Raw genomic sequence first — 20,088 nt, forward strand, 5'->3', positions numbered from 1 at the left:
CAGGGAGCTCTTATCTGTCCCCCGCCATTTAAAAGCACAACTGGATGCAATTTAAATACATCTTTCAAGAAATTAGAAGATGAGCCAAGCAGTGGTGGCACAAGCCTTTAGTTCTAGCACTCAGGAGGCAGAGGCATGTGGATCTCTTGAGTTGTGAATTTGAGGCCAGCCTGCTTTATAGAGCAAGTTCCAGGACAGACAGAGAAACCCTGTCTGTTGGTGGTGGTGGTGGGGGAGTGAAGAAAGAGAAGAAAATAGAAGATGAACAACAGACAAGGTAAAAATATTTGCAAAAGGCATATTTTGATAAAGTTATTTATTGCCTAAATATACAAAGAGCTCACAAAACTTGACAATAACCTACTTTTAAAATGGTTTGTCAAAACAGGAACTTCAGAGATCTACAGATGACAAGTCAGCATGAAAAATGCTCCCCACCACACCTGGATGATCTAAAACCAAAGAGAGAAGCAATAGATATGCACTAAAACAGTCAAAATTCAGAATACCAACACTACCAAAAGATGGCAAGGATAGGGAGCAGCAGAAGAGTCAAGGTGGGAATGCAGAGAGAAGAGCCACCGCAGAAGATGGCCTAGCTGTTTCTCAGGAAACCAAACACACAGTATGAAGTTCTTTCTATTTACCCCAAAGAACCGAAAGCTATTTACACTAAAACCTTCATGTAGATCTACAAAGGCTTCACTCATAATTGCCAAATTTGGAACCAAGATGACTCTTCAGTAGATAAACTGTGGTGCATTCAGATGATACAATAATCAGCAGTAAAAGAAGTGAGTTCTTGGGTCATGAAATGTATGTAAATGGATGTTACAAAGCAAAAAGCCGGCAAAGGCGCCTACTATCTGACTCTGGCTCCCTGACCAAGCCCAGGACCCATCCATCACCTAGGTTCCAACTACTTGAACTGAATTATAAACTGTTTTTTCAAAGAACAGAGAACTAGCGACCTAGAGTTTTATATTCACTAAAAATTCCTCAAAATTAAACTGAAATGTAAAAGCAAACAGAACAGCCCACAGGATCTTTGTCGCACTCCCAGAAACAAAGAATGGGACACCTAGCAGGAAATGTAACCTGTTTTTTCAGGCACAAGAAAAGGACCCTGGGTGAAGGAACAAAAATGAAAAACTGTACAGACAACTCTTAAAGTCAAATTTACAAAGCCCTTATAAACCTTGGGTCATTCATCAAGGACCAAGAGAAGGAACAGGAAATCCAGGGTACACAGAGTTCAAGAGTTCTAGGATCTGTGCATTATTCTAGAAGTAGCAAGTACTTCCTGATTTGAACAATTTATAAAATTCATGGTGAAATCTACAAAGGACATAAAAACAATGTACATTTATCAACCCAATGGAGGAGGCAAATGGAATACTTCAAAATACTTCATCCGAAAAGGGAAAGAGGAAAAAAAAGGAAGTGCACAGAACAGGCAGGATAAATGAAAACCAAATGTACCTGGGACCACACAGTGGACTGTGTATGAAGATTGACCACCAGACTGCATTTTAAAATCCAGTTTCTTCATACTGCCAAAGAGACTTTTAGGGCTGAGGATACAGTTCATCAGTTGGCAGAGCACTTGCCTAGCACACAGGTGGTCCTGGATGGATCCTCAGCATTACCCAGTGGGGTTTGGAGGGAACGGGATGGTAACATGGACATGTTCAGCAGATGTGGGACACACCCTTTATGCTCAGCACTTGAGAGGTAGAGGTGGACAGATCTCTCTAAGATGGTGGCTAGTCTGGTCTTAGAAAAACTCTGTCTCAAAAACAATACAAGTGACCTACCCACTTCCACAATAAGCATCTTTTGAAGAAGCACATTTAACAAAATAGGCCTGACACCAGGTCACATTTTATTGAAACATTTCAAGAATTGAAATCTTATGACATATGTACTTCAATGACATTCAATTAAACACTACAAGAAAGATAATGCCTCCTGAATGGAACAAAAAGATTTAACCAGCTCTCTCTCTCTCTCTCTCTCTCTCTCTCTCTCTCTCTCTCTCTCTCTCACACACACACACACACACACACACACACACACACACACACGATAAACTAGGCTATCATAAAGTGTGAAAAAAAGTCATAGATAAAACAGCCTCCACACCGATAACCAGCAGAGGGGGCTGGAGAGACGGCTTGGTTATGAAGATCATCCAACTCTCTCTGGTAGAGGACCTGAATTTGGTTCCTCATGACCAACAGGACCATTCACAACCATCTGTAACTTTAGTTCCAGATGATATCACACTCTGTCCCGGCTTCCATCATCGTCAGCATGTACATGGTGTACAAGCACATGTGCAGGCAAAACATTCATACACATAAAATAAAAAGAATAAATCTTTAGCACAAACTCAAATTCCATAAAAGTGTCCTACAAATTAGCAAGAAACACAATCCAAATGAAGAATGATGAAAGGGAGCCCTCCACGGCAGAAGGTGTTCTTCCTTGTCCACAATCTGAGACTATCACTAAACGACACAGGGTTTGCAGAGTACGTGCTGTAACTGGACACCACATAAACTTCAGGGAGTCGGTTTCATAAACACATTTCATTTTAAGTACTGGATTTGATTACCAAGACCTCACAGTTCCACTATTCATGGTTTTAACATTCAAGGAAGTTTCAAACACTATTGAAGCATGAATTCTAATTGGTCTTAAAAATAAAAACTTGGAGTCAGCTATTGGGGTGAAAGCTGAGGATCAGAGAAGCAGAGCAGTCAGCCACTGGAGTTCTTCTAGCAATGCTCAGACCCAAGGGGTGGTCCTGATCCTGTCCTCAGACTGAATCTTTAAACTGCCCTGAGCTCCTGTCTCCTTCTGCCTTGTACTGATTGCTCTCCAGGCCCAGCCCACATCACTCCTGTCTGTCCCCACCTAGTGCTGGGATTAAAGGCATGGATCCTAAGTGCTGGGATCCCCTTTGTTTGAGCCCTATTTCTCTTCTAGACTGATTCGATCTCTTGTAGCCCAGGGTGGCCTTGAACTCACAGAGAGCCATCTGCTTCTGTTGCCTGAGTCCAGGGATTAAAGGTGTTTGCCACCACTGCCGGCTTCTACGGCTAACTAGTGGCTTAGTTCCATACTCTAGATCACAAACAAAATCACACACTAGTCAATGCATTAACCAAACAGTGAAAACTAAAATATGCCTCAACTGCACATTTATTCAGCAGAATATGGTATTCAAGAACAAATGCCTTGCGTTATCATGGCTATCTCAATAGAAATCAATTACAAATGAAAATAAACTCTGGTAATCAAAAAAGTCACAGGGTTGGCCAAGCGGTGGTGGCAAACCTTTAATCCCAGCACTTAGGAGGGAGAGGTAGGCGGATCTCTGTAAATTCGAGGCCAGCCTGGTCTATAAGAGCGAGTTCCAGGACAGGCTCCAAAACAATAGAGAAACCCTGTCTTGAAAAACAAAAACTAAAAAATAAATAAAAAGGTAACAAGGCAGTTAATAGCATCAACATAATGTTGGAAAGTCTTGAGAAAAATGCATTATGTTTGGACTGCCTGCAACAATCAAGCAGGACCTGTTACTAGCAACATTTGTAAAAAGCTGGTGTTAGGGAGGAAAGAGCTAGTGAAGGGTGACTGCCAGCTGCTGTGCTCAATGGCTACAAGCTTCAAAAGAGAATAGGTCCTGAAAAAGGACAGTGCTGATGGCTGCAGAACAGCTGAATTTACTGTCACTCAATTATTCACTTGACAGACAGGAAAGATAGTAAAAATGGGCTCAGAGATGCTAAATGGCTGAGAGTGTAGTGCTATGGTAAAGAACCCCTATTAGGTGCTCACAACTACCTGTAACTCCGATTCTAGGGACTCCAACAGCTCTGGTCCCCTCACTCATGTGCACACGCTACATACCTACCCACATGCATACATGTGCACAAATATATCTGCACAATTTAAAATTTTTAAAAATCTAAAATCTTTTTAATTTAGTAAATTTAAAAGGTTCAGCTTTATTGCTTGCTAACAAAATTACATTTGTTCCTTACACTGTTCTTTTAAAGAACTATTTATTTCTACCTTATGTGTATGATGTTTCACCTACATGTATATCTGTGTATCACATGTGCACCCAATGCCTGTAGAGACCAGAAGAGGGTGGATCCTTTGAGACTAGTCACCATGTGGTTGTTAGGGATCTAATCCCGGTCCTCTGCAAGAGCAGCAGATAAGAGTTCTAAACAGGTAAAGCCCCTTGAGATCCCTTCAGCCATTTCTACTAGGTAAGATTTCCAGGGTACACTCTAACAAGCTGCAGAAGCTTGCAGTTTCTGTGAAGGGCTACTGAACACAATCAAAATATCACAACAGGCCACAAAAAGTCTATTTTGTTTCTAGAGGCCAGACCTGTTCATTGTGAAAGTAGGCAGCATTACACAGTACAAAAACAGACAGGAACTGTCCTGCCATAGTTGCTGATCTCTGCCTAAGGAACCCATCTAAGTAATAGCTTCTTAATTTTTAGGAATTTCTGAAACAGTTTAATACTGGTGGCTTTAAATCTACCATTATGAGAATATTTACCACATACAAAAAAGTGTAAACACTCCAAATCTGTGCTGTTTTTCCTGGAGAACTGATTGACAATCATTTACCAACTTAACATGGACTCTGCAGAAAAAAAAAAATTCTCAACGCATCTGAAAATTTATCAGTGGTCAGTGAGATGACTCAGCAAGTGCTTACAGTCAGGCAGGATGGCCTGAGCTCCATCAACAGGACTGACATGGCAGATAAAGGACAGAAGCCGTTCCCAAGGGTTGTCCTCTGACTTCCATATTACATGCCCTGTCCTGGTACACATGCCCACACATACAAAAGACAAATATAATAAAACAGCTATTACCAGTTACAACCCATCTTTGATCAAAACCAGTGAATACTAAATTCATTTCTATGAGCCTGAGATCTCTCCCACTGAGAACTGAAGAGACAGAGAGACAGCTTAGAAGTGGCAAACATCACTATCTATACTAGGAGCCATTCCACAGCCAAAGACCCAACTTCTCAGAGTTTTCCTGATTAGCACATGCTAAGACATGCACACACACATGCAAAATAAGATTTTTGGTTTTTATTTGTTATTGTTTTGGTTTTTCAAGACCAAAATCAAAACCAAACCTTCTTTCCATATTACAACAGTCTTCATAAAGACAGCTGTAATTTCCTAGTAGAGAAAGTTGCACCAGGGGGTGAGAGATGGCTGGTGTTGAGAACAAGGGTTGTTTTACAGGGGACTTGGGTTCTTAGCACCCACACAGTGGCTCACAAACATCTGTAACTCCAGTTTCAGAAGATCTAACACTCTTTATGGCCTCCACAGGCCATCAACATACATGCAGGCAAAACACCCATCCATACATTTTTTTAAAAAAGCTTTTTTTTGGACTGTTTTAAATTGTTTTTATATTCACACTGTTGTGGGAAGGAAGACACACAGAACAAAACACACAAGTGGAGGTCAGAGGACAACTTCTGAGAGTTGTTCTCTCCATCCACCATGAGAAGCTGGGAATCACCTGACAACTCGCCATCTAGCCAGTCAATTTGCAAAATCATTAACAGATGACAGCTGGTTTTTTCTGTGTGTTGCAAATATCCCATAATCTCAAAATCTGCAAAAAATAATTTGTGATACTTAAAAAAAAAAAAACCCACAACATCTCTAGCCAATCAGCGATGGCACACACCTTTAATCCCAGCACTTGGGGGCAAAGGCAGGCGGACCTCTGAGAGTTCCAGGCCACCTCCAGAAGAGAGTTCCAGGACAGCCAGGGCTACAGAGAGACCCTGCCTCAAAAAGCAAAAAACAAAAACAGAAAAAACCAAAACCAAACAATAACAAAACCCCACAACATCTCAAAATGGCTATGTCACGGCCATTCTAAAAGGGTATTAGTAATAATAAATATCTTAGTGACACTCAACAGTCACTAGATCAGTTATCAAAGAGACAATAGCAAGTGTCAATGAAAAACTAGTAATTGAAACAGCCAGTTTAGAAAATACTTTGGCAATTACCCAGAGAGTTAAACAGCTACCATGTGATCCAGCAATTCTACTTCTAGGTCGACACCCAAGAAAAATGAAACCATATGTATACAAAAAAAAAAAGCACAGGAATCATAAGTGTTCAGAGGCATTATTCATAACAAAAACCAGAAACTTACATGTCCAATAGGTGATGAAGAAATAAAATGTGGTACACATTCATATGAGCCACACATATGAAATACCCAGGGCAGTTCTGAGATAGTTCAGAAGGTAAAGGTATTTGCCATTACATCTGGTACTGACAGCATGACTTCAATCCTTATGACCCACAAATTACTTTCTGATCACCCCACAAATACACACATGAATAATAAACAAATGCTTTTTTAAAAAGCACTGCTAGACTACAATTCGGATGATCTATGAAAATACTCTAAAGTAGACACAGCACAAAACCATAATCCCAGTACTAGGAAGGCTGAGGCAGAAGACAGCAAATTGAAGGCCAACCCGTGCTCTACAGGGAGAACTTGCTTTAAAAACTAGTAAAAGGTTTGTCTGAGGTGTGGGGTGTGGGTGACATAAGCCCATGACTGTTCTTTAAAAAAACAAAAAAAGTCAATTAGCCAGGTGGTGGTGGCACTCACCTTTATCCCAGCACTTGGGAGGCAGAGAGAGACAAGTGGATCTAGTGAGTTCGAGCCGGCCTGGTCTACAAAGCAAGTTCTAGGACAGCCAGGATGGTTAAACAGAGAAATCCTGCCTTAAAAACAAAACAAAGCAAAACAAAAGGACGTCAATTACAGCTTAAAGAAGTCAACTGAACTTGGTCTCTGAAATCTTAAACTATGCTGTTAAAGTTAAGCCATCTCTGCTAATTAGAATCATTACATCAGTTCTTTACAATTCATTAGGGATCGCAAAACACTAATTTCAGGGACATATATCCTGTGATACTGGTTCAGTCCAGCCTTCTGGATAAGATGCTTTCCAGAAAAATTCAACAGAAGCCACAGAAATGATTTCAAACATTCAAGCAGACACACTGGGAAGTAGGGACTGAGAACAGCACCGCGGTAGAGCATACAGCACAAGGGGCTCTGGGTTCAATCCCCAGCACCAAAAAGAAGTCAGATTCACACTGACATATTATTTAGTACAGTATGTGCAAAATATTATTTTAACACATAGTACCTCTAAGATCTACTAATGTTTTTGAAAAACACTACATTCCCCAAACCTGGGTGATATCTTCTAGCTACAGTATACCTTAACTCAGAGCAGCTTCTTCTCTTCTACAGGCTCAACACCCACATGTGGCTCTCAGCATCAAGATGAGCATGGGGTTCTACAGGCATGGACGGTTTAATGTCAGTGTTACCCGTGAGGACCGAGAAGTACTGTCATGTCCCTCATCAAAGAAGGGCCCACATTCAAAAGTTATGCTCCGTTCTCTATACCCTCCCCCACCTTCTCTATCTTGCCTTTTGACAAAGAATTCTGGAATTCTCAAAGCTGCCTGTAAGAGCTCATAAGTAGCAAAAAAAGTCTCATTCATAAAAGTCAGGACACATTTGCCTTTTTCAAAACTATATGTGATAAAGACCCCTTATTAATGAAACCACTGTGGAACAGAAATTGTTCCAGTTACTTGCAAATAGCAAATTATACATTACACAATTGATTCTAGCTACTCCCTGAAAAAAAAAGTTTTTGCTCTAATTTGGGTTAATTTCAGGCTTCATTTATTTATATATAAATATATATATGTAAATATATATAACAAATAATATTTATTAAATGCCAACTGTACATAACACTGCATAAAAATCTTGTCTCTACTTGTCAGTTACACACAAAAAGAAATCAAGAGTTAAACTGGGTCTGGTGGTGCATGCCTTTAATTCCAGCACTTGGGAGGCAGAGGCAGGTAAAACTATGTGAGTTTAGGCCAGCTTGGTCTACAAAGAGAGTTCAGGATAACCGGGACAGTTACACAGAGAAACCCAATGTGTGTGTGCTTGGGGAGGGGTATTAAATTACCAACTTAACTTACAAATTACCAAGGAGGCTTATGATAACTCATCTAATTAATCATAACATATTTATATAAATACTATTTTAGTATAATGTGTTAAATCACCTACACTACACAGATACACTGAGATTTTAAATAGATGGCTCAGTGGGTTAAGCACTTCACACAAACCCTGAGAACCATGTAATGCCAGACTCGCATCAAAGTTCTCATACAGTGAGCTACCACAGACAAGAAATCCCCAAGAGAGGGCTCACAGTTAGCCTTGATCATGAAACAACAACCCTATCACAAAGCAAGGGGGAAGGCAAGGATGGATACCTGTGTTGTCCTCTATCCTCCACACTCATGAGACTCTGGATAGTCCCCTCCCTCTCTTTCACACACAGAGCACACAGATTTTAAGATGGACTCTTTTGCATAATGAAACCCATTACTCTGTATGCTAGCACATTTTTTTAAAAATGTGATTTGCCAGGCAGGAGGCAGTGGTGGCACACACCTTTAATCCTGGCACTCCAGAGCAGAGGCAGGCAGATCTCTTGAGAATTTGAGGCCAGTCTAGTCTACAGAGTGATTTTCAGGACAGCCAAGGCTATAAAGAGAAACCCTGCTCTGAAACAAAAACAAGCAAGCAAAGAAACAAACTCAAACAAAAAATGTGATTTGCCTAACAGCATAAGCTTTTTATATTATTCTTTTCCTTCTTCCCCCTCACAGGTTAAGAATTTTCAGAATCAAATACTTCCCAGCGCCAGCCTGCCATTTCAGAGGATGTGGGGGTGCACTGGGGATTCAACCAGGGCCTCCTGTATCTGAACCACATGCTCCAACACTGAACTATAACTCCAACCCCATTTACAATTACTACTAAGCATTTTTAAAGGAAACCCTACTGCCACCAAATATCACTCACTGACAAGCTTTAGTCGATAGAAGCATCAAACCTAGTTCCAAAGGTAGATCTTTTCCTGGCCTGCAAACAGAATTGTACAAATAGTCTCTGAAATCTGCTTTATCTTTTTCTTGTATACGTTTCTAAGTGTACTCTCCTCACTCAGCAGTTCAATGTGTTTCAGTTTGCCGTGCAGGGGCAAGCAAGCTTTCAACTTTTATCATATTTTCTGTTTCCACAGAAAACAGACAAGACTTTAAACATTAAGCAATATCAGAATAATTTACTTTAGGAAAGCTTTACTTTACCCATTAAAGTCATTTTTAGTTACAGCATAGTAAAATATAAACTTCTATGGAATTTAAAATTTTAGTGTCACATTACAAAAAATTCTTAGATGTTTGTATAAATAATTTTTTTCTTTTATAAGATATTATTTCTAATGTCCTGAAATAAAATGTGGAAGCTGTCAGGATGATGGTAATCTAAACTGGGAGTCTCAGAAAGACTCAAGAGCTTCATAATTTAATATCGCTACACAGTCATAAAAAAAACAAAAAACAAAAAACTGCTTATAGCAATTATTAGCAAGGACACAGGGAAACAGAAACACACACCCATATGCTGTTGACTGGTTTTTTTTTTTTTGTTTTTTTTTTTTACAAAACTAAATAGAACTGGCCAGGTGTGGTGGTGCAGGCCTTTTTAACCCCAGCATTTGGGAGGCAGAGGAAGGGGCAGATGAATCTGTGAGTTCGAAGCCAGCCTGGTCTACAAAGTGGAGTTCCAAATTGAGCTCCAAATTGAGGACATCTGGGGCTACATGATGAAACCCTGACTTTAAAAACAAAACACAACAACCACAAGCAGGGCGCTTTAATCCCAGCACTAGCGAGGAAGAAGCGGGAGGATCTCTGTGAGCTCGAAGCCAGCCTCATCTACAGAGTTACAGAGTTGTAACAGCCAGGGCTGTTACACAGAGAAACTGTCTGGAAAAACCAACCAAACAAACAAATAAAACCCACAACAAAACAAAAGCCAAAAACTAAACAGAACTATCCCAATGCAGATAAATCATAGTCTCAAAATGACTTGTAGGAGACTGTTCCCAGCAGACAGATCCTGAGTAGCAGACTGTGGCATATTCATGGTGTGGACAACCACAGAGCAGGTAAGAACTGAGTTGGGGACATGGTTCAGGGGCATACTGGAGCCTGTGCCTAGATGTAAATCTCAGGGGCGGGAGGACTGCACACATTCACAAGGATGAATCTCAAAAATATGCTGAGGAAAGGAAAAGAAAAAAGCCTTACCCAAAAGATTGCATTATATACATACAGCTCTGTTGATGTGAACTTCTGGACAGGAAACTCAGTCTCTGGGGGAAAGGAATTCCCACAGGTGGGACAAAAAGTGACTTGAAAATAAAAGGTGAGGCAACAGCGTCTCGTCAACTCTAACAGGCTACACCTAGTTGTGCGTTTGGCTGACACATGTGTAGATGGGTTGTGAAAACTGGCAAAGGCAACCATGTGCATCTCACGGAACCTCCAAGTTAAGTGGAATAAGATTTTCAACACAGTTGTTCTCGAGTTACTAACACGCACACTGCTTATGTGCCTCTAAGGTAAAAGAGATCTTGACAACTTTAAAGTGTATTTTAGAACTAAGAGACGCATAGGACAGCGAATGCGGGAAAATGTCAACCGTGGGTGAGGCACACACATGCTGGGAAACACAAAGATGGCCAACTTTTTAGCTGCGTTGACAAACAAGGAACGATGATTCAGTCAACAAGAGTCTCTCTCAGCTGATGCCACACGTCCTCCCGCTTCACAAAACACGACTTCACCTTTGGAACTAGATAACCGTTCCGAGACCTTAAAGGTACATGCCCGTGGTTAATTGCGTCTTCGCACAAAACTGCTCACAGTGTTGGAGACTGTCAACAATTCAAGGGCTCTAGAAGATGTTGAAAAGATAAATTTGATGAATTCTACCAAGGCTCTTAATTAGTTGCAAATTTTGTTTTCCTGGACAGCGTTTAAAGCAATTATCTGTTTTATAAGCTTTCCCATCAACACCAATTTTGTTTTCTTGCGTTCGGTTGCAACTACTGATACCCAGTCAGGTAACACTCCCGGCCCCGAAAATCAAACAAAAACCTATCCAATGGCTGGCAGCTAAGTGATGACGAACGGATTGAAACAGAAACAGTAAGTCGCCTATGAATCAAAGTCATTTACTTTTCTCCTTCAGGCGTGAGCTATTACAATGTGATTGAAAACAATTCCCACGTCACAATTTTTATATAAAAGGCTGAAAGGTGGAAAAAGACTTCAGTACTCAAAACCCAGAACTAAACCTCCACGTGCTTCTCACCCCCAAATCTCTCCGATTGGCAAGCAGGTAAAACAATGACCCCCCGCCCCCTACCCAGCCTGGCCAAAGGACGAGCGCCGCCCGCACCCTGCCTCCTCGCAGCGCTCGGTTCCTTTGTGAGAAGTGGGGTCCCGAGGCCCGGGGCTCGGCGGCCGCGGCGCAGCCCAGCCCAGGCCGCGCGACACCCCCCCCCCCAGGCCCCGCAGAGCTCACGCAGCCGAAGCCGGCGAGGCCGCCGCCCGACCCGGCCCGGCCGCCCTTCCCACTCCGCCGGCGACGCGGCGGCCGCCGGGCCCGGGGCCTCCTCACCTGCTGGACCGAGCTGTTCTCGGGCACAGCGAATTCCTCCTTCTCTTTCGGCGTCTTCACCGTGACCTTCATGATCTTGGGCTCTGCGGGGCCGCCGTCGGCCGCGCTGTCCGGAGCGCCCGGGGGGCCCCCGCTCTCCGCGCTCTCGGCCATGGCGGTGACTCAGGCGACCGGGACACTGAGAGGCTGCGGCCGGGTCGGCGGGGGTGCGACAGGTTGCGGGGGTCGCCGAGGGCGTGGAGACGCGAGCTGCGAGTTGCAGGCCCCGGGTCAGGCGATCGGCTGCCGTGTGGACGCGGACACTCTCGGCGTCGCCGTCGCCGTCGCCGTCGCCGCCACCGCCGCTTCCTCCTCCCGCACCTCCCCCACGCCCGTCGCCGGCGCCGCGCGGGGCACGCTGGGTAACGCGCTGGCCGCCGCGCCGACTCCTGGCGGCCAGGGCGCGAGGCACGCCGGGAAGCGCCTTGGCGAAGGAGCCGAGTCATCGTCGCCGGGCTCGGCGTGGCTTTCTCGGCTGGTGGGCGAAGCGCGGCCTCCTCCGGTGCGGAAGGAGCGCTGGGGCGCGGCGGGAGAGCGCATCTCAGCTCGCATCTCCGGCTCTTCGTTAGAAGAGATTAACCCGGGTTTCTGGAAGGGACCGTAAGGGTGCACGGAGATGACGTCACGGCCAGCGAACTTGCTAGAAACGGCCTGGCTCTGGCGCTCACTGTCCCGGGATCCTCCAGATCGGGGCCCCGGGGACAAAGGCCTGCAAAGTAGCGTGGCGTTTGCCTGGGTGGGAGGGGCTGGGTTTGTCCTAAGTCCCTGCAGGGAAGGGGCTTCAGTGTAACTGGGACCGCCGGCGCCATCGCCGGCATTCATTGTTTGAGTGTGGCCAGAGCTTTCCTCCCTGCAGCCAAACCGGTTTGGTCGGAAGATAGAGCCGCCCTTGTCTGTCTTCTGTGGGGCAGAAACAGGATGCCCAGGACGGTCCTCCCTGTGGGCAGGATTTAGCCTAGCTGAAAATGTGCCTTTAGTAGACCGTCCAATTACGTTATAGTATCGCTCAGGCGTGAGGTGGCTTCAGGTTGAAAAAGTATTTTCAGTGTAGGTACAAATAAGTATGAGTCCCACGGCATTTATTCTTAAAGATAACTTGTAATACATCCTGGCACTTTATATGAATCAACATTACACAAATGTGAACTCTGACAGCATACTGTGACCCAAATATGCAAAGACATTCCATAGTTTTGCTCTTGGGCCATCGAACCCTGTTCTATGATTAACTACTGTTGCATAAACACTTCTTAGCAGAGTCCTTTGAAATCTGGGTCAGAGTTTCGAAGGTATAAATTGCAATACAGGTATCATTTGATATCACTTAAACGTGTGCCAGCATTGTTCTGTAACAGGAAGAAGTTACAAGGCTTATGTCTAGGTGTGAGAAGATTATTACTTCTCGGAGTAGAAAGTTCCACCGTTGGGCAAGCAAGCATTTTGGAATTTTCTCCCGTATATTTTAAGTCATCTCTCTTCCCAATCTCACTAGTTCCCTGTTCCTGTCTGTTTTTCCTTCATGCTGTATTCTTCCTGTGTATTCTCCCTAGGTTGCCTCTCATGCCTACAATGTCCTCGCTTCCCCTTTCTTTATTCTCATATCCCCTGGAAGTCTTCATTCACTCCCTTGCCCGTTAGGAACCGAATTCTTGTGCTCTAACAAATCCACTGTAGATAACCTCTAACAGTGTATATATGGAATAGCCCTGTAAGTGTGTGTGTGTGTGTGTGTGTGTGTGTGTGTGTGTATGTGTTTCGAGGTGGTTTCTCTGTGTTGCACTGACTGTCCTTGAACTCACTCTGTAGACCAGACTGGCCTCGAACTCACAGAGATCCACCTGCCTCTGCCTCCTGAGTGCTGGGATCAAAGGCGAGTGCCATCACCACCCAGCCAATATTGATTCCTAAAAATTTCTAATATAACATGTTGTGAATACTGTCCTCCCAGCCAAGCAAGCAGCTGCCACCTTGGGGAGTTCAGCTGCATTCTTTTGGAAAAGGTTGATCCTATCTGGCCTTGACTGTCATGGAGTGGTATCTAGCCTTTCCCAACGAACTACTTTTTTTGCAGTGCTACCCTAATTGCACACGGCCCCAAGGAAGATAAATAGGCCCTGAAGAAACTTATAGGAGGGGACTCCATCTCTGTGACTAGGTGAAGGTGCTCATCACTGCTACATAAAGGCTTTCCAGGGGCACCTGCATCCACGTAAGGAGCCCCCCACCTGTGCTCCGTAAGGAAGTTCAGTAAACTCACGGCTTCTCCCAAGTGAATTTTGGTGGAATCATTTCATTGTTGTTGAGACCTTGGAAGGGGTAGCCATTGCTTATGTTGTCCGCTGGGAAGGAATTTTAGCAACATGGCACAATTTATGAAGTATTTAGTGTACTCTTCATTGCTTTACTCAAAAGATAAGTACAGCCAGACATGAGCCTCACTGATGCCTTAGGTGTATAATAATCAGGTCGACAATCAAAATAACCACCACAGTCAATATAGGGTGTCATTATTGCCCACCACCATGATGTTAAAGTGACAGAATCATAAATTACAAAGGACTGTTGTCAATATGGACAGGGATCTGTAAACTTCTCCAAGGATAGGGGTCCAATGGGCCATACAATCTCTGTTTAAAATATCCAGTGGGAGACTCATTGTTCATCTAGATGTCTATTTGACTCTCTGGGGGGGGGGCTTTTATTAAGTGGTTGATCTGGAGGTAATTATAAGAATATATTCCAGGGTTGGCGAGTTGGCCCAACAGCTAAGTGCTCTGACTGCTCTTCTAGAGGACCCGGGTTCAATTCCCAGCACCCACATGGCAGCTCACAACTGTCTGTAACTCCAGGTTCAGGGGATCTGATGTCAATGCATATAAAATAAAGTTAAATAAAAAAATTAAGAAAAATAAAGAAGAATACATTCCAATTGTTCTACATTTACTTGAGTATAATTAATTCCGAAATACTGAACCAAGGATAGATGGATAGCATTTCCCAGTTTCCTTGCAAACGATCAATTTAAATTGCCAGCTTGAGGTCACTTGGTCATAAAACACCTGGAATTAGACCATTCAGCTCTCAACAAGCTAGTTTAAGCAGCTCCAGCTATATAGTGGCTCATGGCTTTAGTCCCAGCTCGTGGGAGGCAGAGGCAGGCAGATCTCTGATTTCAAGGCCAGTCTGGTCTACAGAGGGAGTTCTAGAAGAGCTAGGGCTACACTGAAAAACCTAGTGTTAGGGGAGAATTCCTTGACAGCATGAGTTAACCAACAAGAATTTAGAGCACCATTTAAGAAGTTTATTCTAAGCCTGTGTGTAAGAATATAGTTTAAATGCAATATCATACATTTGTCGAATAAGGAGGTTAAAGTAACACACACTCTCTACATTACTCCCTGTGCCAGTTTTATATAAATGACACAAACTAGAATCATCAGAGAGGAAAGAGCCTCAATTGAGAAAATGCCTCCCTGAGATCAAGCTGTAGGCAAGCCCCTGGGAGTTTATTTACATGTTCTTAATTAGTGATTGATGTGGGAAGGCCCAACCCATTGTGGGTGGGGCTACCCATGAGAGGGTGGTTCTAGGTTCTATAAGAAAGCAGGCAGGCAGTGGTAGAGCTTGTTAAGGCAGCCTGGTCTACAAGAGCTAGTTTCCAGGACAGACTCTAAAGCTACATAGAAACTCTTTCTCAAAAAAACAAAAAGAAAGCAGGCTGAGCAAGCCATGAGGAACAAATCAGTAAGCTGCACCCCTTCATGGCCTCTGCATTAGCTTCTGCCTCTTTGAGTTCCTGTTCTGACTTCCTTTGATGATGAACAGAGATATGTAAGCCAGATAAACCCTTTCTGTCCCAACTTTTTTTTGGTCATAATGTTTCATCACAGCAATAGAAACACCAACAAGGACATTTCCTTATAGTACAATCTGCATAAAATAAATCCCAAGAACTTTATTAGAGGCAGGAAGAGCTAAAGTTCCAGACCATCTTCAGCTACAGTTTGAGGCCTACCTAAGGGGGAGGGGGGAAGAAATGCCACTTTATGAAAGTCTATTTGGTTCCACATCTGTGTGATACTCAGAATGAATCTTGCTGTGGTCTTCCCAGTCTGTAGTGTTGCCAAGACCCTTACAAACTTACATTTAATTTCAGTTGTATTTCATGATCTTGTGGGTTTTTTGTTTATTTTGTTTTTGTTTTTGTTTTTCTTATCTAGCTGGAATTTACTTGAGATTGGGGAACAGGCCTAAGGATATCCCAGTGCACCTTCTGTGGCATCGTCTGTTAAGCACAGTGCTGCTGATTATGGGAACACACCTCCCAGTGCTGCCCATCTCACAGAAGTGGCCTGACTGGTTCCCCTGGGAAATGGAACACAGTGTAACTGCTCTGGCACATAGGCTCTGGCTACAGTCTTATTGGTTTTCAAAATTGCAAGCCCAATAATTTCTTTGCAGATGACAGATTTAGCCCAAACGGTTGGATTTAAAATGTGTTTCCTGAGCTCCTCTAATGTAAAGTTTTTGCTGCTATGTATTATGGATACCACAAGCAAATAAGCTGTATGGAAATGGTAGATTTTCTGCAGTAACAAATTTTCAAACTGTTTCATGAAGTAAATCTAGGATAATAAAGTATCTTAGGAAAAACAGGTCTTCAGGACTGAAATCAGGTCTGTAGGGAAAGGCTTTTAGCTCTGCAGCTGTCGGAAAAATCCATCCCTTCCTTGCTTTTCCAGTTTCTAGAGATACCCACGTCCTGTGACTTGCTGCTACATCATTTAATCTCTACTTCAGCGGTCACTTTCTGCTCTGTTTGCCTTTTCTCGTCATGAGGACATTTGGTCCACCCAGATATGCAGGCCTCCTTTGCATGCAACAATGTAGCCAAGAATTCTGTCTTCTAGACTGACAGGTGTTGTAGAACAGTTTCCTCTGAGACTGAAACATTCTATCCTGCAGGGAAACTTAATTAGGAAGATAAACAACTCAAAATAGCTTCAGACCAGATTCTCAAGGTCCCCTCCCTGCCAGAGTAAGCAATAGGAAAAGAGTTGGAATGAAGACTCTAGGACAAGCCCAGCTGCCCGGAGGACAGGTACACCAACTGAGGCACACAGGAAGAGCACTGCAACCTGATGACTTGCCTGTATTCTGTGCAGTGAGCTTCACCCACGCTCGAGTGGGCTTTGCTGATGCTGCTGTCTTTGAGTCATTGCTGCTGCTATGAGTAACCCCTCACACACATTGCTGTAAGTAATCCCAATAAAACTCATTGACTTACCAGACTGGACTTTGGTGGTATTTCTACTTTGGTCTGTCCTGGGATCCCTTTGGGTTGAGTAGAAGTATGTATTGTGTCCCCCAGGAAAAGTTTTGTCACACAACAACACGCAAGCAGGAGGATCCCTTAGAAAATTGTACTTCAAATATCTGCAGTCTTGACTGCCGGTAAGCTTTCCTATGAGTGTGACAGTCCTCTGGTCACTGATCAATCTGAACTCCAGATTCTGGGCCAAACCACTTAAATTTGTTTTACTCTGCATTAATAAGACTGCTGTTCTCAAGACTGTTAGCAAGACAAGAGCAGCCTGCAGAATTCCCCACCATTTTCTCCAGTACTCCAGCCCCAGGCTATCTGAACACATAACATCAGGCTCTACTTTGGTACTTCTTAATTATTGTATCTGTGTTAATTTTTCCACTTGACTACTTTTCCAGTCCAGGTACTGGATGTATCAGAATTTTTACATCCTTTGTTGTGGCCTGCAAGGAGGAAATCCTATTGGTCACAATAACAATGTGTTGCAGTCAACTTGAATACTCTCCAGGCTAATGTGACACCATTGATCATTCTTGCTAAAATAAGGCCAAATTTTGTTCCATTTTTTTTCCCAATTGGATGCTCCTAGTGTAGCAATAACACATACAACAGTCACATAAACAGCCATCCCTCTGAGAACTCCCGGAAGTGGCCCCACCAGTCTCAGCTTTTGGTGGTTTTCTCACTTATCAGAGATATGTTGAACTCTGAGGCTCTTATGATGAGTCCAAGTCACGGTGTTTTCCAGAGTGGGATGTTACTGCTAATTTTTGTATAATACAGTACTGGTGATGTATGTAGTACCCCTGGAAAGAAAATGTTAGTAATTACTAGAGGCCAAAATTGTGACCTGCATCAATTGGAAGCAGGACCTCCAAGATGGTTGATAGCTACACCTTAGTTGAATATTAAGTCTAACTCTTGTTTATGGAGAAACTGTCTAAGAGCAATCAATTCAAAATATGAGATCTGTGCCCCACAGAAAGTAGCAATTCTTCTATCCTACAGAATGGCTGGTAAAGGGTAAACAGGGGCGCAGTGGAGAGAGACTCCAGAGTGTGCACAGGTGTTTTGCAGGAGTCCCTGCTGTCTTACTCTATAATTATACTTAGTGGGCAGGACGCGAGGCCTAGCCCTCATTCTCTGAGTGACAGTCAGTCTCACAAAACTTGCTGTAGTTTGTTCTCACAGGTGGAGAAAACTGATTATTGTTGACTGTGGCTAGAACTGTCTGATGAGGACAGCCAACCTGGCCAGTTCAGGAGAACCTCCTCAGAAAGCTTCCCTGTCTTAGTTAGGGTTTGTATTGCTGTGAAGAGACAGCATGACACAGAAACTCAGCGGCTTTCCTTTAGTCCCAGAGGTGAATCCCATAGGCCCTTTCTTCTAGCCTAAATCCCAGAACCACATAGCCAAAGCTGCCAAGTTCTGCTGCTTACTAGGGCAAGAACATGGCCCCCATGTTCAATTGCATCTTCAACATCTGTTTTCCATGGTTTCCTTCACTGCCTAAACTTGGCTATTCTGGAACTTGTTCTGTAGACTATGCTGGTCTCCACTCAGAGATCTGTCTGCCTCTGCCTCTGGAGTACTAGAATTAAAGGTGTGCACCATCACACCTAGCTCTCAGCTTTTCTTTTTCCTCCTCCTCCTCCTTCTTTTTGTTGGTTTTTCAAGATAAGGTTTCTCTGTGTAATAGCCCTGACTGTCCTAGAACTAGCTCTTGTAGACTAGGCTGGCCTTGAATTTACAGAGATCTTCCTGTCTCTGCCTCCCCAGTGCTGGGATTAAAAGCATGTGCCACCACCTCTGGCCCAGGTTTTCTTTAGTTCCTTTTCACAAGTTGGAAATTTAGCTGGGTAAGACCTTGCCCTGAGATCACCACTCCCTTTATTTCATTTCTTAATCTGTTTATCTCCTTGAACACAAGATTTAACTCTATTCCACTTCCTGGTGCCCCTTTCCCAGTCTGTACACTTTGCATTTTTATTAGCTCAACTTGCGCCTTTTTATTATCAATCTTCATGAGAGGTAACACTAATAACCACTAGACTGTTTAGAATTAACAGACTTTTAACAACAGAATTCTCTGCCAACAGAATTAACAGACTTTTCAGAGAAGGAAAAACAGCTACTTTCTTCCCCAAAATATCACAAGACCAGTCTCTAGACCACATACTAACATTCTTCTCTGAAACCTCTTGATCCCCACAGTTCAAATAACTCTTAGCACCACTGGCTTCCACTGGCATGGCCCATTAATTACTGCTTTCCTAACCCAAAGCACCAAAGTCCAAATTCCTTCAAACAAAACCATGGTCAGGTGTATCACAGTGATATCCCAGTCCTGGCACCAACTTTTGTCTTAGAGTTTCTATTGCTGTGAAGAGACATCATCAACATGGCAACTCTTATAAAGCAAAGCAAAATGTTTAACTGGGCTGTCTTACATTTTCAGAGATTCTTTCCAGTATCATCATGGTGGGGAACATGGCAGTATGTAGGTAGACCTGATTCTGGTTACATCTTGATCAGAAGGCAACAGGAAGTGGACTAAGTGACACCATGACTATGGTAACTCTTATAAAGGAAAACATTTTTCATTGGGGTGACTCACTGACATTTTCAGAAGTTCAATCCATTATCATCACGCAGGGAGTAGAGCAGGGTGCAAGCAGACATAGTGCTGGAGAAGTAGTTGCTTCATGTTGATTTGCAGGCAACAGGAAGTAGGCTGAGGCACAGGCATTGGGCACACATGAGAACTCAAAGCCCACCCCCGACAGTGACATCCTCCAACAAGGCCATACCTACCCCAACAAAGTCACACCTCCTAATAGTGCTACTCCCTATGAGCTTCTGGGGACCAATTACATTCAATCCACCACAACTAACAATTATTGATTTTCAAAGTAAATCTCCAGTTTCCTATACCATCTCTTTTGTCCTTATTATTACCCTCTAAGAAATGGCCAAGAAGAGGCTATTCTTTTCTGGGGACAGCCATACTTAGTGACAAGACTATCTAGTAAAGTGTGT

General features: G+C 43.3%; 1 protein-coding gene across 2 annotated transcripts in view; it reads right to left on the reverse strand.

Moving 5' to 3' along the window:
- The window catches only part of Ubqln1 (ubiquilin 1), a 34,174-nt gene extending 22,168 nt beyond the window's left edge, over window positions 1-12,006 (reverse strand). For both annotated transcript variants that reach the window (XM_085699620.2, XM_085699619.2), the window contains exon 1: window positions 11,685-12,006. In XM_085699620.2, the coding sequence (XP_085555746.1) occupies window positions 11,685-11,837 (153 nt within the window). In that variant the 5' untranslated portion in view covers window positions 11,838-12,006. The remainder of the gene's footprint in view (window positions 1-11,684) is intronic.
- Between the last annotated feature and the right edge of the window lie 8,082 nt (window positions 12,007-20,088).

Source organism: Myodes glareolus, chromosome 14 (genome assembly GCF_982192425.1).
Source record: "Myodes glareolus chromosome 14, mMyoGla1.1, whole genome shotgun sequence".
Lineage (NCBI taxonomy): Eukaryota > Metazoa > Chordata > Mammalia > Rodentia > Cricetidae > Myodes > Myodes glareolus.